Genomic DNA, 24,155 nt, shown 5'->3' on the forward strand with positions numbered 1-24,155 from the left:
GACAGACAAGACGATGGCGGACGATTTGGTGCCAAAGCGAAAAGCAAATCTTTATCGTTATATGGATTTGAAAGAGTTTGTCTCCTTCGGCAGTTCCCCTTCTGCATTGCCTAAACATGTTATCGATAACGTATATAGCTTCAGTCAATGCAAGACTTGCCTTTCATTTTGCAGTGATGTGAGCACACTCATATATATATATATACACACACACACACATATACGCAGGTTTCTCCCAAAGACCTGGGTGCTATCTAGCAGTTTTGAGATATCAAAGCAAGTCCAGTAATGAATATAGATTTCGTCTTTGCTTTCGAAGCGCATATGCACGGCCATGCACACAGATATACACATACCTGTGCCCCGCTACAGCCAAAGAGAATGTGATTATGCAGTCCACTTTGTGTGTCGCCACCCGCTTGACAGATGCATCTGTTGAGCAAATCTTGATGGATTTTCAGTCTGAATTTTAAATCAAAACCACATTTTCTCTCCCCTTTCCTTGCTGCGAGAGCCCTTCATGTCTGTCAAGCCTCCTGCCTCCCCCAGCAATCATTCATTGACAAAGCGGCGATGGAAGAAAACATTGCCTCGGATTCTTATCTTCACCGCATGTTGAGCCCGTGTGATGAATGGGAGCAACATGTACTCGTGTATGTGTACACCTCATATCAGATGAGTTTGGAATATGTTGTCTTTCTCTACCGTTGTCGTCTTCCTAACTTTCCTTTTGACAAATTGTGTTACATTTTCTGTATCTTTTCTGCTTCTTCTTCTTCTCTCCGTCTTCTGTTCAGTTTTAAAAGTTACCTTAATTTCTCTCGCTCCTCGTTCACCTCAGTCTACCTCTGCTTCTGTTTTTCGCTTTGTGCTTAGCGCAGCCTCCCTGCCAGAATGACGATTAACAGAGGTGGGAAGCATTTTAATTTATTTCACTCTGCTATGAATATTCAGTGTAAACAGAGCAGTTTTTATGCATGGCTGTCAAATCTCATGTGTGCTTATTAGAGGGATAGTTAGTTTGATATGTTGGCTTACTGAATAATAGCGAGCTACCTTGACATAAGCCATTGATGAAGCAGGTGTGTGTGTGTGTGTGCAGGCGTGCAGATTTGGTTATGCTTGTGTTTTTGTATAAGGGAGAGGAGGAAAGAAAGATCTATAGGATCCACTCATCTGACAAATGCGTCTCCATCAGCTTCAATCTGCCACGCGTTGCTGTCTTTATGCTTGAAAGCACTCCAAATGTACTTGGCTGAGGTAAACACCAGTTCCTGCATTGAAAACATCAAACATGTTTTTGGCCGTGCTGTATACGCTGCATATCGTGGTTTGTTTTTTCCAGAAAGGTTCCTTTTCTGGCTACTGGGGATCTTCAAGAGCCCTTAAAATCAAGTCAATGAGGCTTACACTGTGCCTCAGATGATGTGTAAATAAAAGTAGCTCAAGGCCAAGGACACTGTTGTTGTGTGTATCTTAAAGTGATTGTTTTCTGCTCATTTAGTTGTCTGCTCTCTGTGGCAGCTCAGACCCCCTCCGTGCCTCTGGCCTGTGATCTGCAAATTAAGACGGATCTCGTTGTAAACCGGGAGCTAGCGTCCTTCCACACAATACTGGCTTAACCTTTTCCACTCCCCTCCTCTTTTTCAAAGACCCATTTTTGTCTTTTTTTAAGGGGGGTACAGGGAGTCTTTAAGGAGAGATAGCAGGTCAACAGTAGATGCCACATAGAAGTGATGTTCATCATCTGAAAGCTGGGAACCTGAAGATTAATTTGAGATGCAGCACTGTGTGTCAAGTTGATCTAGTTTTAAATCAGAAATATAAAAAGTAATAATTAATTAAATAGTGAAAGTGTAGAAGATGTTAAAGTGTATTGTGCCAAGTCTGTTAGTGTTAGTATCCGTCTTCTCAGTGAGACCTAAGCATTAAGTTAGTTTCAGACAGTACATGAATTAAATGTAGAGTAAATTGCCATTCAGATGATTTGTCGATTACAGTATCTTTTATATTATGTTGGCCAAGCAGCTTCTGACATCTCCAGCCTCATCGCAGCCACCCTAGTGTGTGGCGGTGTGGCAGGCTTTGGTGTTGTCCAATGTTGAATTCTGAATTCAGCACACACTTTATTAAAAAAACACATAGGATCTTCGCATAAAAATAAATTATCAATATGTGTGCACAGAAAGCGTGAGGAGATTGCAACAACCCAACCTGCAACAAAACGGCCGAGGAGTGGAGGCATGCACCAGCAGACCTAGAGCTGGTTGAGATAATTTGATCCCTCTCTTCATGGAGTCCAGTAGTTTGGGTTTCCCATTGTGCACTGAGGTGCAAAGGAGGCTCCCTGCACAGCAGCCTCTGCTGGATGGACTCCCAGACACATCTGCTGCGTTTCCCCGTCACTAACCGTGTGGAGAGACATGGGATATACCAGACACAGAGCCAAGGGCATGTTGGAAAGAGCCAGTGGCGTAGAGAGCCAGGGCAGCTGTAACTGGGAGGACAGACATGAAGTTTCCTGCCATAAAATCCTGACTAGTTCTGCTTCGGTGTGTAGGGGAAGGTAGAGGAACTGTTCATGACCGGTACTGTACCTGTACTTCAGTGTACTGCAGTTCTCTTTTAACCTCTTAAGCCTGACGGACCCGGTACTGAGTTGAAACGGGTCGTGCCCTGTTCTGTAGTTACAAAAAAGTTGCGATGGAAGATGATCTATTCATAGAAGATATGCATGGCATGCCATTTTGAAAACCTGAGGTCTTCAACTTTATGTCTTATTATGAATTATTTTAACGATAAAGTCCAACAGAAATAAACTTTGTAAATATAAGAACAAGTTGTGATCAAAAGATACGCAATAATTTTCTCATAAGTCCACAATATCATGCTTGGTATCGTTGGATACTTCGACACAGCATCTGAAACGAAGCCGTCTAACTTCACATTTCACAGTCACGCTGACACAAATCTATGTTCTTGTCAAAATATTTCACCAAGGCAGAAATGTTTTACTTTTTAGTCACTTTGACACAAAAACATGGGAAACTAGGGTCCAGGGTGAAAAATATCGAAGTTACCCTTTAAGTCGCATAAGATACGGCATAACACCCATGCTCACACTTCTCCACATTTATTTTGCTGGTGACATCAACGGTTCAGCCTTCTCTGGCAGGGTGAAGAAAAAACATTTACACCTCCGACTGGGCCTGGTGCTGGTTTATGAGATCATCTAGAGAGTACCATATGCTTCTTCGCTAACCCAACACACCGTCTAGCCTGTACCATCTGTCACAGAAACGCTCCTCCCCCATATGGGCATCAACACAAGCCCTTCTGAGGACTTCCTCATCCATGCGTAACGTTTGCATCTCACCCGAGTCCTCCCTCATACTCCCCCAGCTTGACTGGCCTGTGTGCCGGTGGAGATGCTGTGCTACGCTTTCTCAGTTTATTTAGTCACATCTGCGTTTGTTTAATGTGTTTTCATATTAGAGGACTTTGACCATCAGTATGGCAGCTGGAAGGCCCCACCTGTTTGTTGTGAGTGATGATGCTGATGTCTAGTACTATTTCAGGGTAGACTTATTTCTTTAATGAACCTGTGCTGTAGAGCTGTCACTTTTTATTAGAAACTGTAACTTCCATTCGAACATGGGAAAAATGAAAGCCGTTAGCTTGTCACGCAAGTGAGGGAGTAGAGATCATGCGAATGAACGGAACGTCAATTCTACAACGTGGTTTAGGATCAGGCTGCATTCAAGTTAATCTAACCCATTCATTCAAACGTGATTAATAAAAGTGACAGCTCTAATGTGCTGTGGGATTTATGTGCCAATCAAACTTGTGTTTAGTTGCATTTTATTTATTTCTCTACCTTTTTAATATGTTCATACTCATTGACTTCCAGGAAGCGTGTTCTGTTCCTAAGATAAAATGATGGGAAATGCCTCTATACATGTGGTTGTTCATTTATTTGGTTTTAAAGAAAACAAGTGCTAAATACATGTGAACTGTTTTGTACTGAATTGTGGAGTTAGACTGTTAAACTGTTTTTTTTAATTTATGTGCTCAGGATTTTTTGGGTGGGCCTGAAATCATGGCTTGGTGAAGCACCGGAGCCATCATTAGCATAACCCCTTCCCTAACACTATATAAGCACATAGCATCGGTGGTTCTCCCACTCAATCACAAGTTACAAAGCTTACTTACCTCACCTGCTAGCAGTGGCGTACTGGCCATCTGGCATACCGGGACAAATTCCAGTGGGCCGTCAAAAAATCCATAACGTTTTTACCGACTGTCCGGCCCCGTTTGTCTCTCACCTACCGGCCATCTCGGTGTCATTCAGGTTGCGCATGAGAACATGCTGCATGCATTTTCCAGGACTGGGCTCACCGGCCAATTACAATCAACATTTGCCTACGTCATAGGCTCCGCTGTAGCCTTGTTTCAGCTGTAAAACGGTGGATTTTTTTTTGTTGTTTTGAGCGAAATGACTCGTTTCACTATCAGGATTTGATCAATTCGATCTGATAACATGTGGAAAGTCTAAGCTGCGCGATTAAATTATATTTATTCACATATCTTGAGGTCAGAGGTCAAGGGACCCCTTTGAAAATGGACATGACAGTTTTTCCTCGCCAAAATTAAACGCAAGTTTGGAGCGTTATTTAGGCTTCTTCTCGGCAAAGAAAGTATGACATGGTTGGCACCAATGGATTCCTTTGTTTTTTTTTAGTTTCATATGATGCCAGTATCTAGAGCCCGCTACAATCTAAAAATCACCAGTTGCGTTAATGCATTAAAGAAATTAGTGTCGTTAAAACTAGGGCTGTGTGTTGGCAAGAATCTGACGATATGATACATATCATGGTACATGGCTTACAATTCAATATATTGCAATACTGTAAGCAAGGCGATGTATTGCGATTTTAAAAAAATCTAATTTTAGGAAAGTTGTCATATTATAAAGAACACACACCAGCATATGCATAAAATCAGAGTCAAAAAGTTAACTTTTTTAATGCAATCAGAATTTCCATTTCTCACCCCGAGTTAAAATTAATTTGCGTTAATGCGTTATCACGTTAACGTTGACAGCCCTACTCATTTTATATTCTTAGCGTTTTTATCTGTGGTGTGACGAACTCAGAACCCATATTTATTTTTGCTTTGCTTTACTTTAAGATGTGCAATGTAGAAGGACTTCACAAATCAAAGAGATTAGTGAGAGTAGTGATACGTTACTGTGGCACATTAGCATCACTCATGCTTCAGTTCCTCTTTTATGTCATTTTGTCCCAACACTTACTAGAGCCATTATCTGGATAATAGTGGCCCTAAATTGGGTGTTTTATTAAGGCTATTCCATGCTACATTGAGCAGTGAATTTGTGAGAAGCAATGCAGTGATATTTGTTTTCTCTCTCTGTGTGCATTTTCTTTGTATTCACTCAAGTTTAGTTCCAATTTTTGCCTCCCTAGATTTGTTTGTATAACAGTGCTGTATAAGGCCTAGGTCCTTTGTCATCAAATTCCATTATGCTCAGCTCTCTGTGTGTAATACAAATCCTGTCTCGCCAATGACTAAGAAAATGTTTTAATAATGTGTTGAATGAAAAAAAAAGCTGTTCTATACACCTTGTGGACTCAAGGGACCCGCTTCCTTTTCAACTAGAGACAGACAAATATACAGTATCTTGCTGTCAAACATGGTTAAAACGTGGAACATGGTCAGAGCTCTCCTCACTCCGCATCCCCTCCCTTCTCATTTCACAGTCCCCACTAGAGCCGCCTCGTGCACTTCAACACTTCAAGCGCCTTTTAAGACCACTTTCATCTTCCCCCTTCAGAAAATGAGGCAGAGTCTCTGGTGAAAAGCGCTGACAGTAGCAGTTAAAGCCGAGTAGAAGTTGGCTCAACCACGGCCCTTTCACTTCTGTCTTTGTCTGAAGTAGTGCGGGATAAGACAAACCTCTCAGAGCTTTGTGCGTTTGTGTGTGTGCGTATGTATGAACACCAGCTGGAACCCGTGTCCTCCTCTCGTTGGTCTACTGGACAGAGGCCACTGAGGCAGCTGCTCATCTATTGATCTTACAATGGCTTCTTGAGCTTCAAAAGATTATGCAGCCTCAGTCTTACGGGATATTGCTCTTGTATCATTGCCATCTTCATGCCACTTGCCATTTCATTTCCATCAGCAGGCGGTTAGAATTGCCACCTCCGCTGTTTCCAATGTAAACAAGACGGCAGCCAGGCTGTGTGATGGCAACAGTGGCGAGGAGAAAGAGGGTCTGTTTAATGATGTCCGTCTCAAACGGGTGAACTCATGAGCCAATGTGGGAGTAAATGGAAACATGAGGTCCAGTGGACATTTGTCGATTTATATAACTATGCGAGACAAAATAAGTTAGCTAGCTCTTTTTATAATGAGGTTACCTGCAACAGTCCCAGTAATAGTGTCAGAGCAAGATGAGAAAGTGCAACTTTATAAACAAAATGTACTTAAAAACAGAGAAAACTCTTGTTGGCTCTGGTGGATATCTTGAGTCCAATTTTTTATTTGTTGAAAAATGTACGTTAAAGGGAGATTTGTCAAATAATAAATACTCCTATCAACATGGGAGTGGGCAAATATGCTGCTTTATGCAAATGTATGTATATATTTATTATCGGAAATCAATTAACAACACAAAACAATGACAAATATTGTCCAGAAACCCTCACAGGTACTGCATCTGGCATAAAAAAATAGGCTCAAATCATAACATGGCAAGACTGGGGGAGACTCGTGGGTACCCATAGAACCCATTTTCATTTTCATTTCCATATCTTGAGGTCAGAAGTCAAGGGACCCCTTTGGAAATGGCCATGCCACTATATCCTCGCCAAAATGTAGCTTAATTTTGGAGCGTTGTTTAACCTCCTATAAGCTAGTATGACATGGTTGGCACCAATGGATTCCTTAGGTTTTCTAGTTTCAGTGCCAGTATCTTAACTCCAGCTTTAAAACTGAGCCCACTACAACCTCCGTGGGATCAATTGGGTTGATGCGGTAAAAAATGAACGAATTTGCATTAACACGTTATTATGGTGTTAAATTTGACAGCCCTATATATGATGCATCATGCTGCGGCATATGTAGCTTAACGCATAGTATACATGTATGCAGTTAAGGGAATTGTGACTGTCCAGGAGTTTTTAATGAGTACTTTTACTCAGCTGAAAAAAAAATTCTCCCAAGCAACAGCCTGCCAGCCAATTTCTTTAATATTACTTTAATAATGCCGGGGCGGAGGGTCATTGAGGTCGGGATATTGTTATTGCTCAACATTACGATTCTCACCATCCATTGTGACGGCTCTAAGATCACAGAAGATGTGCTCTCACTTGACAGGAGAAGTCAAGATACAGCAGTCGGACTCGGAACGCACCAGTTGAGGAGTCAAGAAAAAAAATTATCATTGACCGGCATCAATTCTGGAAAATATGACACCGGTGATGATGGCACTGTGTGTGTGGCGGTAAAATTGAAAATATTACAGGTTGTTTTCATGTACGCTGCTTCTGTGTTTACAGACACAAACTAAGACATTAAAACTTGTTATTAAATTTGACCTGTTGGCAGTCTTTGGAGTGCTTGTGCACATATATTGCTCTCTGTGCTCTAATGGCACCAGTTTTAGCAAAATTAATGCTTTTAAAACCTCGTAGCAACAACATTGTGTCTCTCAACACACAAGCCTCCGTGTGAAAGACGCTTTTGGTTTCGATTCGATTGGTCCATTCATGTCTTGAGCCTCTGGCTTCCACTTACACTGAGACGACTTCTTTTTACACTACTGACATTTGACATTTTGTGTTCGACCAGTTTGTCCGACTGAACGCTGCATAAGTGCAGTTTGTTAAACACCAAAGTTACATAATTATAGAATAATAGATGTTTTAATTCACATTACTGTTCCTTGTTCATTTGTGTGGACTATATGACAATTATACTACTTATATACACTTATGAGACTGATGTGGTACGTGCACACTAATAAAAGAAAATCACTTGACAGATGTGCAGCCATTAACCATACTGCTGCTGTTTACGTGGCCTGAGTCTGAAACAAGCAGTGTATTATGTTAATAGCTTCGACGTAAATGGGTTCAGGTCCATTTACATAGCTATTAACGGGTAATGTCAAGTCAAAACAACATTGCTCTTTCTTCTGCATTTTACCCACACATTGTGACCTTTCTCTTCTCCTTTGCTTTAGTCCCTCTCTTTTTAGCCTCATCTCTTTAGCGCTCTCTCGCTCACATTTCTCTTCCGTTCATCCTTAACATCGGTCTGTTGTTGCTCTCTTGTACTTACCGGTTTGTCGCTCTGTCTTTGTCTGTGGTGCCTACCACCCCCTCTATTTATGCCCCACCTTCCTGTAAAATAAATGTTGTACCACAGCAGTACCTTGGTGTCCTCGTTTGCCACTTTGATCACATTGTAGGGGAACTAAATGAGTGCAGGGAGTTAGCTGGAGTGAGCTGCAGGTATCTGTGCCTCGCCACCCCGCTCCCTGCAGGGCTCCCGTTGATGGACAGAACAGCTCTCGTCCCTTCAGAGGGCTGACATGTCACACAAGAAGACAGATGTTCGTCTGCAGTTTTCCTGTCTGCAGCTCCTGCCAAGAAAACACACCCGATGGGGAGAGAGGGTGGGGAGGAGTTGCTTTGAAACATAAGGTTATTAACACGGGGCACAGCGGCCTGCTGACGGACACTGCACCAGCTTCATTCAGAAACACATTGTTGTATTATAACAGTAATAGGCTTGCCGCGGTAGTCTGTGTTACCGGTGTGACAAGCTGTTGGTGCATACGCTGATTACATTACTTGCCCACCGCCCGCACCATCGTTTTTTTTTTTTTTTTTTTAAATTAGGCCTGTCAGAGTAATCGCGATAATAACGCGTTAACACAAATTCGTTTTAACACCACTAATTTCTTTAACACATTAAAACAACTTGTGATTTTTAGGTTGTAGCAGGCTCAGTTTTAGAGTTAGAGTGGAGATACTGGCATTATATGAAACTAGAAAAACCTAAAAAAAACAACAACTAAGGAATCCATTGGAGGAGGAGGCTGACTAACGCTCCAAATGTACTCTAAATTCTGGCGAGGAAAAACTGTCATGGCTATTTTCAAAGTTGTCCCTTGACCTCTGACCTCAAGATACTGTATGTGAATGAAAATGGGTTCTATGGGTACCCACGAGTCTCCCCTTTACAGACATGCCCGCTTTATGATAATCACATGCAGGTTTGGGGCAAGTCATAGTCAAGTCAGCACACTGACACACTGACAGCTGTGGTTGCCTGTTGGGCTGCAGTTTGCCATGTTAGGATTTGAGCATTTTTTTATGCTAAATGCAGTACCTGTGAGGGTTTCTGGACAATATTTGTCATTGATTTGTGTTGTTAATTGATTTCCAATAATAAAAATATACATACATTTGCATAAAGCATATTTGTCCACTCCCCCGTTGATAAGAGTTTTAAATACTTGACAAATCTCCCTTTAGGGTACATTTTGAACAGACAAAAAATGTGAAATTTGCGTTTAATTGTGATGAACTATGGACAATCATGCGATTAATTTAGATTAAATATTTTAATGGATTGACAGCCCTAATAGAAATAAAACCCATTAGTTCATTTTCAGAGTAGCAGAAGTCAGATTACACACACAGGACAGAAGAAAGTTGATAGACAAGACGATGGCGGAGGATTTGGTGTCAAAGCGAAAAGCATAAAGCGCCTATTTGGCAATATTTCGGATTTAAAGCCAATGCTGTACGGGAACCATAACGTTAATGAGGGAATCGCCGTGCAGAGGACGTAGTGGTCACAGCCGGGTGGAAACCTGCGGCCCCGCAGCGAAGGCTCGACCGGAGAGGCAAGACACACAGCCATCCAACGTTAAAGATCAAATTAAGCGCTCTACATATATTTAACGTCATCTTTTCTTGTAAAATGTCCGGTGTAATCTGTAACAACGGTGTTGTCACAAGTTTATTAACCGATGGGAAAATTTCCTCACCGTGACATCTCTAAACTGCAATCACTTGCAGACATTTTGAGAATCTGCAAAAACGCCCTGCAGCACAACGACAATACAAGAGCTCAAAAACAAACACACATCACGTTGGCCTCTCCAAGGTCCTGTTGTCATCCCCCATACATTAGCTGGCTCTCAGGTCTCCCGTTTGGTAGGAAAAAGCCACGCATCTGAAATTGTCTTAACAGCTGTAAATAGGCTTTGCAGGGTAAAGCGGCCTGTCTCTCAAAGAGCTGATTTCTGTAAGCAGCTTAGTGTTTCCACCTCCTCATTACGCACCCTAACCTATTCATGTTGCGGGTGAGACGTGGAATTACTTCTCACACATCCCCTCTATCGTATTAGGATGATACTAATGTGCCAGTAGAAGGGAACATGTAGCCCGTTGTCTGTTGCTAGGGTACTTTGCATAAATGCAGAGTCGTGTTGGTGCTAGTTGGGTCCAGAGAAAGGAATTGTACAAGTGGAGTGAAATGTACAAAAACATCGCTGTGCTTTGTTGTAGGGACCTCCAACCATTAGGCAAACTTCATTACTCGTCTGTGGAAATGACATCGCGAGTAGTGCTCTTGCCCACCAGTGCATTAGCAGCAGCAGCAGCAGATGTTGGTGGCTTTTAGAATATAGTTTGATCTGCTATTGTTCATGCTGAACTGATGAAAAATGTAGAGTCAATAATGAGAAGTGAGCAGCTCATTTTTGTGAAAATATTTTTATGGAGACAACCCTCTGCAACCCAGAGTTGGTATTTTTCTAGTTAACTGTCTCTTGACACAAGTAAAAGTCTTTGCAGAGGCTTCGTTGTGAAACAAAATGATTGTCCCTACTGATATCCCCGTGGTCATTTAGCACCCATCGTTCCACAACACCATTATCATTACCGTCACCCCTCTGGTTGTACGGCGGTGAAAAACTCTCAGCCAGGGATTTGAACTGCACCTCTCCGTCGCTGAGAGGAGACCAGGGCCATCTCAGGATGTCATTAGAAGTGCTGTCTGTCTGAATGCCAGGTGGACTTGTCCTCTAATGAGGACTCGGCCGTCATGCAAGTTGTGACTGGAGGAGGTGTCACACCGAGGTGCCACTGTCGGTCCGGGACGCTGATATTCTCCTCCGCTGAGTAGCGCTGAGATGGCATCATTAGAGGCAGAGACGGACACGGGGACGCTGGGCTTAACCAGACACGACAGTGAGATGGTAATGATATATTTAGTTGTCGCGAACAAAGAGGTCAAATTGTTATCTGTGACTTTTTTTTTGTGTCTAAATCTTTGTTTGTCCGTTGTTATACAAGTCCCAACATTTTGGTTGTACAGACATGCCACTAGCAAGAGGACTTTGTGGAGCGTGGTTAGGATTTATCAAATGTTTGTTGACCTTTCAACCTCAACTGAACAGGAAAACATATTTTGGCTTGAAGAATTCCACGGCCATTATGTGTCAAGCTAGATGGAAAACTGAAGGTTTTATTTTCTGTCCTTTTGGGTCACCTGCCATCACTGCTTGAACGGAGAGCCATTTTCTGTTTGACATTTTCGCCGTCTAGCAGAATACGAAACGGTAAAAGTTTATGGAAAGCTGAACTGGTCCAAGATGATGCCAGCATAGAGTGCTGCAGGGATAACTTATTTTTGTAGGCCAACCAGGAAGTTAGAATCGCACAGGTTCCCTCGACAAAAGGCCAACGGGATTTGTCCATTGGAAAATAAACTCTGTGGCAAACAAACGTTTATGATACTTACGTGTTTTGTTCAGCAAGATAATCTTCACAAATGAACACCGCTTTTATTTTTTTGAAGTGTAAATGCGATCGGCAGATGTAAAAAACTATCATTAGGTTATAAACGAACCGGAGCACAGCCAATAGGAACGCTCTCTCAATGAACTGACCTGTGATTGGTGAAATGTTATTATGAGATTTTTGCCCAATGATGCCAAAAATGTCCTTCCTACTGCCACTTTAATAGTCTCATTTAGACACTTGTTAGCAACCGCCTTTTTTAAGACATACTGTATAAAGGCTTCAAAATTCACAAGTGGGTTATTTATTGACGAATTTATATCGTAGAACAAAACGTTAAAGTTTCTTAAGCTTGTTTTAACCACAGACCTTATTTCAGGCATCTTACTAAAAACTAGGGCTGTCAATATGATGATAATGCGTTAACGCAAATTTGTTTTAACCCCGCTAATTTCTTTAAGGCTATCGATCTTCCGGAGGTTGTAGCTCAGTTTTAAAGCTAGAGTGAAGAAACTGGCATCATATGAAACTAGAAAAACCTAATGAATTCATTGGTACCAACCAATATTAGCTTTTCGGAAACAAGGCTAAATAACACTCCAAACTTGCGATACATTTTGGCGAGGAAAAACTGTCATGACCATTTTCAAAGGGGTCCCTTGACCTCTGACCTCAAAATATGTGAATGAAAATGGGTTCTCTGGGTACCCACGAGTCTCCCCTTTACAGACATGCCCACTTTATGATAATCACATGCAGTTTGGTGCAAGTCATAGTCAAGTCAGCACACTGACACACTGACAGCTGTTGTTGCCTGTTGGGCTGCAGTTTGCCATGTTATGATTTGAGCATATTTTGTATACTAAATGCAGTACCTGTGAGGGTTTCTGGACAATATTTGTCATTGTTTTGTGTTGTTAATTGATTTCCAATAATAAATATACACATTTGCATATAGCAAGCACATTAGCCCACTCCCATGTTGATGAGAGTATTAAATACTTGACAAATCTCCCTTTAAGGTACATTTTGAACAGATAAATATATGCGAGTAACTATGCACAATCATGCGATTAATCATGATTAAATATTTGAATCGATTGACAGCCCTACTAAAAGACCCATTACAAAATCCCATTGACTTCGAGACGAGGGAACCGGAAGTGCTTAAATGCTGACTCATTTCCCGGTTTCAGGACTCATTCCTGCAGCACTATATTGCCGCTGTGGTTAAAAGAATTCATCACACAAGGAGTCTAAATATTAAACATGACCTATTCCATTTACTGGCTTTGCCTGTGCCAAAGTGTAATTAAAACATAATGTGTCTGCATGGCTATTACACTGAGGATTGTACAGAAACAAGTGTTGGCCTAACTTGACCCTTTCATACACTTTTTTATGCTAGTTAAAACAGCATGCACATATTCAGTTTTCTGCTTGTGCAATTAGTAGCCTAAAGCTAATCCGATAGTATTAATATCCTGCATTGCCTTCGGTCCTTTTGGCTATAGTAGGTTATGAGTTCATTGTTCCCAATATCAGTGAGCCATGGATGTGACACAGCAAAAAAGCCCTGTGGCGCAGTGAGTCAAAAGCTAGCGCCGCTCCAATAGCTTTCTGTAGCTATCAATATGCAGTTGACAACATAATTGAAGTTATTTAAAGACGTGCCATGTGCCACTAGATGGAAGCAAATGGAAGCACAGATTGTTGTTCTTTCTACTTATAGTGCAGCATTACCCCTGAGTTATGAATTATATTTCAGCTGCTTGGAACTAATTCCAAAAAGTACTGGGAAAGGAATAATTACATGTGTACATTATTTGTTTTAATGGTGTTTTAGACTGACTTTTCAGACCTTTTTCTAAGTTTGGCAGCAATCAACACTCTCGTGCATCATAACCTGGAGGTGTTCTGTCATGTTGAGCAGAGATGCTGAAAGTTGAGGTCTTTTTTTTTTTTCCCTCTGGTGTTAATGGCATTTATCCATAGGAAGGCTCCGGCTCTCTGCGTTGTTTGATTGTGGCAGTGTGCGCTTGTGTTTGTTTTCTCCTCTCTCCAAGAGTTTGATTAGTCGTCTCCATTTAGCTGCCACATTACTTTCATTACAGCACACATGCACGCTGGGGAGGGCCGTCCTGATCTTTTTCTCTCTCTCGCTCCATGCAGATGGTAGCCACATCTTACTCTCTCTGGATTGGCACACAGCCTACATCTGTCCCCTACGAGCCAGCATCCCCCCCCTCATGGCACAGCCCTCGAAGGCTTAATTAAATATCAGACCAAAGCTAACTCTGCTGCTGGCCACCCATGGGCTACATGGAAAGGGAGGAGGGTGGGCGGAAGAGAATAGGCCTTTCAAAAAGTGCACAAAAAGAAAGAGGGTGAAAGAGACACTGATTGTAGAAGTAACATCCTTTTTTTTTTGCCAGCTGCTGTCACTGGCAAGCAGACTGGGAGTTGATTTGCTCTCATTACTGGGGAATGAGTAGGGCCCGAGGATGATGACCGCATTACTCCGATTGCCTGTGATGTGATTGGAGATGTTGTGTAATGTTAATCTCCTCCCCTGTGTCCCCAAGATACAGAAAATAAATGGAGATCAAAATCTTACTCCGCATCGTCACAGTGGGCCATGTATGATTCAAATAGAAGCGGAGAACTGATTATGCAACCGTGGTCCCCTCCCCCGAAGTAAGAGGTTTTCATCCGGACCAATAATATAATAACCAAACTGCTTTCTGCAGGAGGTATTTATAACTACTGTGGCTGCAACAAGTAAAGGCCTGTGTCCACCGACAGGCGCTCTTCTGAATACGCTCATGGGGAGCACTTGAGAGCGCTTTGGAGGCACACGGTTTTTAAGCTGAGACGCTTTGGCTGCACCTGGGACGATACATCTATTTCCCAATTCTATACTATCACGATATTTGGGTGTCGATTCAACATGTGTTGCAATTTTTTTAAGTATTGCGATTCGATATTACGATTTTTTGCGATTTTTGTTAACTTTTTTAACACAAGACCATGGGGAAAAAGTTGAATTATACACTTCTAGGGACTTTTTCTTTGGAAAATATCTAAATTAAAACAGTAATCGTGTGATTTTCAGCATGTATGTAGTCAGAGATGTCCTGAAGTCAAATATATCATTGTCATGAATCATTTATTAAATTGTTTCCAGCAACCCAAAAATCAAAGAATAAAGACATTTTCCTCACAAATTAGGGGTATTTTCTTTTTATGATTTATAAGGGACATGTAATGTTTTATACTTCTGGTGAATATGATCCTATCAATCTTATTTCCATATAGTATGTATTTTGTATATCCTTTATTTTTGAAGAATGGGTATACTTCTGCTAACTTTGCCAAGTCTGTCGTAGCTCTCCCGTTCTCTTTATACATCCATGGTCAGCGCCGTCAGGATGTCATAAATGTCAATATATGGGTGTTCTACAGTTGTAGCATCGGCCGATTTGACCGCGGAGATGCGAGTGGCGGCTGGCTTGACCGCATGTTACAGCAATACGAGAACGTTAGCATGAGTTAGCATGCAGCTTTAACCATGTCCAGCTCTGCTTTTCCTGCCAATGTGTTTCAATACTTTACTGTATGCGTAGTGTTTACCACTTTGGATTTAAAATGTGAAGGTAAAAGTTTTACCCCCTCCGGCATTTTCTGCTTTGACATTTTGACTCGCTGCGGTTTGTTTTAGTTTTTAGTATACGAAAGGGATATGACGTCACGTTGGACTACAACAATAAAAGCCGTAACTTCCTTCTCCCTCCGGATAGACTCAAACGAAGCAAATATCTTGACTCTCAGTCACCTGAAAAAAACATCAAACGTGCAGACGCTAAGCGCTTTGTCACGCTACTGGTATTTTTACCATAGCGTAAATACGCGGCGCTCCCATTGCAAAACATTTAAAAAAACTATGTTTGCCTTAGGAAAAAACACTTTGGTGGACACGGCCCCTTAAGAAGTTGTTATGTATCTAATGCATATACAGTTCACCCAGTAATGAAGACATGCTTAAAAGGAAGCACCTTGGAGAGAATGTACAATATATTACCATCTGAGAGAAGATAATCAAAATGCGATATGCATCACCTTTCATTGGCGTGACCTCTCAGTTTACACATTTAATATTGCATTTTTTTTTCTCCACTGTATGAAAACCCTGAGCTCTCGCTCTGACTCTCCAACAGCGCTCACTGGTGTCTTTACTGATTAACTTCAGACATCTGCCCTTCTTTCCCCTTTGCTCATCGCAGTGTCTGGGTTGAACATAAAGGCATGACTTGTCTCTGATTTTTACATGCCACTACTATTGTTCCATCCACTCCCTGCTCTTTTGCTCCGCTCTCATTAGGGACCAACCTTTGTCTGAGTGTTAGAGGCCGTCTCATGTCTGTCATACCACCCAGATAATGGCCGCCCTGCTCTTTACCATGCACCATGTTCGCTCTGATCTTTGAGGACATCATTATCCTCTCCATGTGTTTCCAACACAGAGTGGTGTCTCGATGTTAACCAGAGAATTTGGTCTACAGAGATGAGATTTGTATATTTTTTTTTGCAGCGTGAATGCGTTTTTATCGCAGCATATCTTCTCGTTCTGTCTCCTCTTTTATAACATTCCCTCTTATTATCAGCGTATTGTTCTTTCGGCGCCCATTCATAATTGCTGATATTGCTACAATATCTTGTTGTGCGTCGCATAATAAGCAGGTTCGCTATCAATTACTGGTGCAACAGGAATGAACACCTGCCTCGTTCTCACTCCATTACCTCTCCTGGCACATTACATGCCTTTTCATTTATTTCATTTATCTTCGCTTTAAAAACATATCTTTTTTTTTTTTAAGGTCCTCATCAATGTGTCAATACTCAAACCTAAAAAAATGCAATCTCCTTATTGGGCTACGTCTTTGTTCTTCCATTTATTTATTTTTTTTCTTCGTTTAAAGCAAAAGTCATTTCCTCCGTGCCGTCCCTCTCCACTGCACATGCCCACAGGACACTCTATTTCATCTTGCTTTGAACTCTTTTTAATTTTGCGCAGTAGCAGTTTTTTATTAACATATTTATTCATTTATGACTCGTCTCGGAGCCCTTTTGCATATGAGCACACCTTTATTCTCTCTTTCTTTCTCAGCTCTCCTCTCTGCACAGAGAACGGGCCTCACTAATGCAGTGTTGGTTTAATCCCTGCCACCCTGTCAGAGGCTATTTTCTCTGGGTCCTTGTCTCGCTACAGCAGCAGTGAGCATGGCCAGAGTTTTCAAGCTCTCCGCTCACCAGCTCCTGTCTAGACGCTCTCCACACCGCTCGTAGAGATTTTTTTTATTTTTTTTTACGCAGTGAAGGGAGGAGCCGGTCTCCAGCCCTGAAGGTCAAGATGTCTTTCTAGCCATCGCACGGCGGATCATCCCCTTCCACTCTCCCTAACACCCACTTCCCACCTTGATGGCAGCCACCTGTCAATGGCTGAACTCCCCCACCTAGATAATAATAACCTAGCCAGAGACCATCTTTCATCAAGTGTCCTCGCTCCATTTGAATAGAGGGAGATTCAGGGGCAGGATGTTGAATAGACAGCTGAGGGGCCTCCTCCTGATGTGAGAGCTCTTGCAAGGTGGCGGTGACAGCAGAGGGGATGCAGGGTGGTTGTATAATTGGAGCAAGGTCATGAGGAAGTTTCCAACAGTTGTGCTGTTGCTTATTTTCCTTCTTGCACTGAGATTGTAGCAGGATGCCAGTTGTATGAAAATAAACCAATGAAACAGTTCAAGTGTATTTTGTATGTGGGTGGTATCTTTAGTCTTTATCTTTAGGCTGCCCCTCTTAGTCCATTAGTCGACTAATCGGTCGTCTTAGTGGACTAAGATTTCTTTAATCCATTAGTCATTTTTAAATGACTTTTCATGCTGAATGACTTATTTCCAAGAAACTCATGAGAACATTTCTAGAATATCTCTACAGCTATTTAAATGGATTATGGTAACATTTTGTACAGACATCAATCTTTCCAAGGAGATGCAGCCTTCTGACTTTGGTGATCCTTCGACTTTTCCGCTAGCGCCACCATGAGATTGACATTTTTAGATTTAAGTGAAATGTCCAAACAACTATTGGATGGATTGCCATTAAATTTGGTACAGATATTCATGGTGCCCATACGATGAATCATAATGGTTTTTGGTGATCCCCTGTGGGCTGCCCCCTCTTAGTTGATTAGTCAGCTAATTGGTTGTTTTGGTTTTAGTCGACTACGATTTCTTTAGTCGATTCAGTCATTTTTTAAGCTTTTTTTCTTGCTGAATCACTTCTTTCCAAGAAACTTAGGGGACATCTCTGGTGAACACAAGATTTAAAGTGGTGCTTTTTTGTGATCCTCTTCGGAGACACTCAATTTTACAGATCTGTCGATTAAATCAACAAAATCAACACGTATGAGTGTTAGTCGATTAAGAGTTTCTTTGTTCGAGGACAGCCCTAATCCCCTGACTCTTCATTTGGCGTCATCAACAGGACAAAGATTTCACTTATCCAGTGAAATATCTCTACATCGACTAAACTGGCACAACATTTAGAACGGACATTCAATGTTCCCTGACAAAGTATCCTGATGACTTTGTTGATCCCATGACTTTTTCTCTAGCGCCACCATGAAGTTCACATTTATGGTTTTTGAGTTAAAAGTCTCGACAAAGATGGATTGCCATGAAATTTGGTTCAGACATTCATCCTCTGACATTTCCTCTGGCGCCACCGTCAAGTCAGCATTTTATCTTGTTGAATACTTGCAATACTATCTGCAAAATTAATGACATTCCCAGCAGCCTTAGCTGTACTAGTGCTGTGTTTAGGGCTAACAAGCAAATGTGAACACTGTAAACTAAATGGTGAACAGGGTAAACATTATGTAAGGGATAATGTACAGTGAGCCGTACATTATCGTATTTTATTCAGCTTTTATTTAACCAGGTTTGTCCCATTGAGATCAAAGATCTCTTTTACAGGGTAGACCTGGCCAAGAATAGCAGTAAAGCAGAGTTTCAACAATTATCATAAACAATTAAAATCAAATCACATAGAATTGAGTAACATTGAAAGTTATTAGATAAAATATTTACACACCGACATCCTGGACTCAATAGATTTTACCATAGTTTTAAACTTGTTCAGGGTTATTATAGTTTGAAGCTTCAGATCAGTCTGTAGATCGTTCCATGCAGTTGATGCAGAAAGGATTTCTTTCCCAATTCAGTTCTGACTTTGGGAACAACAAAATGCAAAAAGTCCTGCGAACGCAGATTGTAATTTCCATAATTCAAATTTAAAAGAGAAGATAAGTAGGAAAGAATTTAACCAAGACTGAGGTGGCGTGTACATAAAGCACGTTAGCATTTAGCTCAAAGTCAGCACTGTTGTGCCCAGGTACAACCTCACAGTCGCTTGCAGGACTGAGGACTCTTAGTCTTGTTTAAAAGATCTTTTATGTCCATTCTAGTACGGGTACAGTAACTCCTGTACTACATCATGATTGGTGCAGCTCTGGTTATTTTCCTCGTGGGTAGGTGCTGAACTCTGGAGTATAAATTTTCTCTCCTTTCAGACATAATCCCTAATCTTTTCACATATCGCACTCACCCCAGCTTCCCTCAATCAGATGGACAGATAAGTATCAGACTCCAGGGAGCATTCAAGATGCTGAGTCTATATCTTACCTGTAAGTGCTCTGTCTTTCTTTCTCTTAATCCGTCTCTCTCCGTCTTTCAGATGCCAAGGAGATCGTGTTGAAAGCTCAGATTCTGGCCGGTGGCAGAGGCAAGGGTGTGTTTGACAGCGGCCTTAAAGGTGGAGTTCACTTAACAAAGGAGTAAGTATATACGCCTCTATCTGCATGTCACACTGCGAGTTACTGTAGGAGATAGATTCATATTATTTCTCCTGCGACAGGGGCTTCTAGAGTGAGGAGGCTCAAAGAGCTCTCTGAAGATGCTCCCTAGGCACAAAGACACAGTCAGGATTACTTGTGTTGCAAGTAAACAGTTTTTCTTTCTTCCGGTGTCTCGTTTTCAAACAACTACCCTCAATTAAATGTTGAAAAGGTCGGCAGAAGCGCTTTGCACCCCATACTGAGCTTTCCTCTCCAGGGTTGATTGGGTTTTTTGCCGGTGCTGAGGTTTATTTTGTTCCAGCGTACAATTACAAAGTGTGATGGGTGTATTTCTCCAATGACGGCTCACTTGTGCATTTCTCAAAAGGCTAAACGACGACTTGAAAGAGTTTTTCTTTGCTCAGGCGGGCGCTGCATTTCCCTCTGCCAAGTTTCCATGTACTAAAACAGTGCTATCTTTTTAGAAAAGGTACCCACCACTTACTGCTGCCTTAAAGGCAAAAGAAGTGATTTATGACAATTGTCCCAGATATGTATCATCGTCACCCTACTTCAGGGTTCAGAATGGCCGGAAACTTTTTCAAAGTGAGATATGCTGAAGTTCATCGTCCCCAGACAGTGACATGAGTGCACAGTTCACCCTCCTCTCATCTATCAAAGGATGAGTACAACCCCGGCTTTGTTTTTATTCTCTAACAAAACCAGATCAGGCTTACAGAAGCAGCCCCGGCATGCGCAATGCTTTTAAACAGAGAGTATAAATCGGAGTTCATTCACAGCCATGTGTAGATGTAAGTGTATCCAAAAACTGTGCTTTGTCAGAATGTTACATAAATGCCCGAGAAGTGCTGAAGCATATCTCTGTTCAACTGAACAAAACTCTGGAGAGATAAAGAAATACTTCTTCGTCTGTCAGTTCACCTGCTTTTCTCATCTTTCATTTTGTAAGTGTTCAGTGTTTTTATTTTAATTAGGGCTGACAATCGATTCAAATATTTAATCACGATTAATCGCATGATTGTCTGTAGTTAATCGTGATTAATCACAAATTAATCACACATTTTTTATCTGTTCAAAATGTACCTTAAAGGGAGATTTTTTTAAGTAGTTAATGCTCTTATCAACATGGAAGTGGGCGAATATGCTGCTTTATGCAAATGTATGCATATGTTTTTATTGTAAATCAATAAACAACACAAAACAAAGACAAATATTGTCCAGAAACCCTCACAGGTACTGCATTTAGCATTCAAATATGCTCAAATCATAACATGGAAAACTGCAGCCCAACAGGCAACAACAGCTGTCAGTTTGCTGACTTGACTATGACTTGCCCCAAACTGCATGTTATTGTCATAAAGTGGGCATGACTGTAAAGGGGAGACTCGTGGGTACCCATAGAACCCATTTTCATTCACATATCTTGAGGTCAGAGGTCAAGGGACACCTTTGAAAATGGCCTCGCTTGTTTTTCCCCGCCAAAATTTAGCGCAAGTTCGGAGCGTTATTTAGCCTCGTTTCCGAAAAGCTAGTATGACATGGTTGATACCAGTGGGTTCCTTAGGTTGTTTTAGTTTCATATGATGCCAGTATCTTCACTCTAGCTTTAAAACCGCTACAACCTCCAAAAGATCGAATAACGACCGAGCCCGATGGCAGCCCGTAGGATTTTTAAAAGGTTAATTAAAAATAGCAGGTTGCATTATAGAAATTAGTGGCACTACAATGACTTAGCATTAATGCGTTATTATGGCGTTAACTTTGACAGCCCTAATTATTAATTAAAATGAAGACTGTTGTTTGAAGAAGGATACTGACTTGTGACCTCTCTCCTTCAGCCCTGCTGTGGTTGGTGAGCTGGCCAATAAGATGCTGGGTTTCAACCTGACTACCAAGCAGACGCCCAAAGATGGAGTGAGAGTGAAAACGGTGAGCCTCTCCGCAGACCGAAGGAAAGAAAGATATACTTTGCTTTTATTCTTGTTTTCTTTTCTGACCTCATTTCAAGGCATTTTGAGTCCAGTAATGCAGTTCTGTAAAATTAATGACTGTGAAGGCAGTCTGGCTCTGTGGGTTTTGTTTTTTTCCTCGCTGGGTTTAAATAGTAGCCGTCCACTCTTGTTTACTGTGGGTTTGTGCTGGCTGGTGTTATGGCTCATTGCATAAATTGAACCGGGCCCACTGTGAATTTAAAGTGTTTGGTAAACAACTGTTTCTGTGTGCCACTAACAAGCAGGAATCTCATTTTCTCTACCCGCATGCTGCATGCTGTACCTCCTCAAAACAGACATTTCCAGGTGATGAAGCCTTCTCAGTCTGTGGCTTGTGTTTGGGTCCCGCTCTCTTTCTTTGTCTCTCCACATCTTTGTTTACCCCTGCCACCCCCCATTCCTCCTAACTTCTGCACCTACTGCAGAGTTTAGCTGGAATCCAATGAGCATCACACTTGTCATTTTTATAGAAAGCACCTGCGGACCAAGAAGTTCACAAGCTCAGAATTAACACCATGTCTCAAAGGCAGAGGAAGAGGTGAACAAACAACAACATAAAGTGGGCAAAAGTTGAATTAGAAGTGAGAGAGAAATATATAAATTACGAAGCCAGGGGAGGGGGTTAATATTTCGAGAAAAAGTCATAAAAATACAAGAAAAAAACTTGGATTTTCTCTGAGAATAAAGTGGCAAATTTACAAGAAAAAACTCATAAATTAATGAGAAAAAAACTCTGATCATAAAGTCATACATTTACAAGAAAAAAACTCGGAAAATAGTGTACAAATCTGTAGTAATGAAATAGTGGGGTATTTTTGTTTAGGAACCACATCGCTTCACTTTGCAAGGTCGGATCAACCTTATCACACTTATACCACCGTTAAACACTGCGGTAACATGAGCCGCAGAGCGCAAAAATATATTATTATTGTTATTATATATACATATACATATCCTTGGCCAGGTCGCGGGGGCAGCAGGCTAAACAGGGCATTCCAGACGTCCCTCTCCCAGCAAACTCTAAGGACATAATTCACCATAATCTGTGGTTCAACACAAGCAGTTATGTTATGTGCCTTTTCTGTGTTGTTCTACCTTCACACTGACACAGTGACAGTTAAAAGCGTCAGTGTGTAACTATGGTAACGCAGTGTGTTCAGAGTCTTCTCAACAGTTTTGTGTTAGCTGTGCTGAAATAACAGAAACGCCTTTCTATGTTCAAAGATAGAAGTTGTTCGTCTCTACTTTCCTGTAACTTCTATAAGAGTATTTATGTTCATAAAGGAACTTGTTAAGAACACGAAAGAAAACGTGTATATGTATCTTCCAGGACCTTCGCCTCGCTCAGTTTTCTGAGTCTTTTCTTTTAAATGTATGACTTTATAATCCGGCAAATTTGCCACTTTAATCTCAGAGAATATCCAAGTTTTTTGTCTTGAATTTATGACTTCATAATCTCGTAAATTTGTGAGTTTTTTCTCATAAATTTGCCACGTTAATCTCAGAGAATATCTGAGTTTTTTTCTTGCAATTTATGACTTTATAATCTCGTAAATTTTCAGTTTTTTCTTGGAATTAATAATACATTTCTTTTAAAAAATGTTTTACCTACAATGGCCGTAATACGCCGTCGTAGAGACTTGACGTCTAATCAGCCATCAAACTGTTTTACCAAGACACATCCTCTTTCGCCTGTGGCACTGAAATCAGACCTGGCAACAGCAACCGTGGACTGACCTGAAGGTGCGAGTACAGTAACGGTGCAGTCACAACCCGGTCTGTCAAATGACAGCCAGAGCTTAGCTGTCATCCTGCCAGTAGAACTCCCATCAACCCTGTACTGCACCACAGAGCAGAGAACACCACAGGGAAAGGGGACAGCTCTTCAGCATCTACATGGATTTGCTGTCATGGCGCTGATGGAGGGATGAGGAGAGAAGATAAGGGAAGATGACATGGGGGGTGTGAAGATGGTTGTGGAAGAAGGCTGTAAGAGGCTAAAACAGTAGCGAGGCAGTTAAGCAAAACAATTGTGCATTTTGCGATAAAAGCAACACATTTGGCCGCCAAATAGGCGCTTAATATTCCTAATTGGAGTCTTTAAAAAAAGAGTCTTAATGATTTCCAAGGTGAGTTCAAGCTGATTAGATCAGATATATTTTTTTCCCTGTTTATTTTTTTTAAGGGTGCTTTTTAACACTTTTAACCTGAGAACAACCTGGAAACCAAATAAAAGGAGGATGGTGACTTCAGGGTCAAACTTCACCCCCTTGCCTTCATGATAGAATGACAACCAAAATACAACCTGTGACTAGAAGTTACCATCAATCCTGAATTTTATTTTATTGACAATATCTCTGTCAATTTTACTGCTAATAAAATGATAAATGCACCGATGGAAAGCTG

The 24,155-nt window shown here is 41.3% G+C and overlaps 1 protein-coding gene across 4 annotated transcripts in view; it reads left to right on the forward strand.

Annotated features, from left to right (window-relative positions):
• Window positions 1-24,155, forward strand: part of suclg2 (succinate-CoA ligase GDP-forming subunit beta) — a 131,957-nt gene that overhangs the window by 36,031 nt on the left and 71,771 nt on the right. For all 4 annotated transcript variants that reach the window (XR_012591598.1, XR_012591600.1, XR_012591607.1 and 1 more), the window contains exons 3-4: window positions 19,638-19,737; window positions 21,597-21,687. Coding sequence is in view for 1 of the 4 variants with exons in the window: in XM_074617390.1 (XP_074473491.1) it covers window positions 19,638-19,737; window positions 21,597-21,687 (191 nt within the window). In the remaining 3 variants the exon portion in view is untranslated. The remainder of the gene's footprint in view (window positions 1-19,637; window positions 19,738-21,596; window positions 21,688-24,155) is intronic.

This window comes from Sebastes fasciatus, chromosome 1 (genome assembly GCF_043250625.1).
Source record: "Sebastes fasciatus isolate fSebFas1 chromosome 1, fSebFas1.pri, whole genome shotgun sequence".
Taxonomy (NCBI): domain Eukaryota; kingdom Metazoa; phylum Chordata; class Actinopteri; order Perciformes; family Sebastidae; genus Sebastes; species Sebastes fasciatus.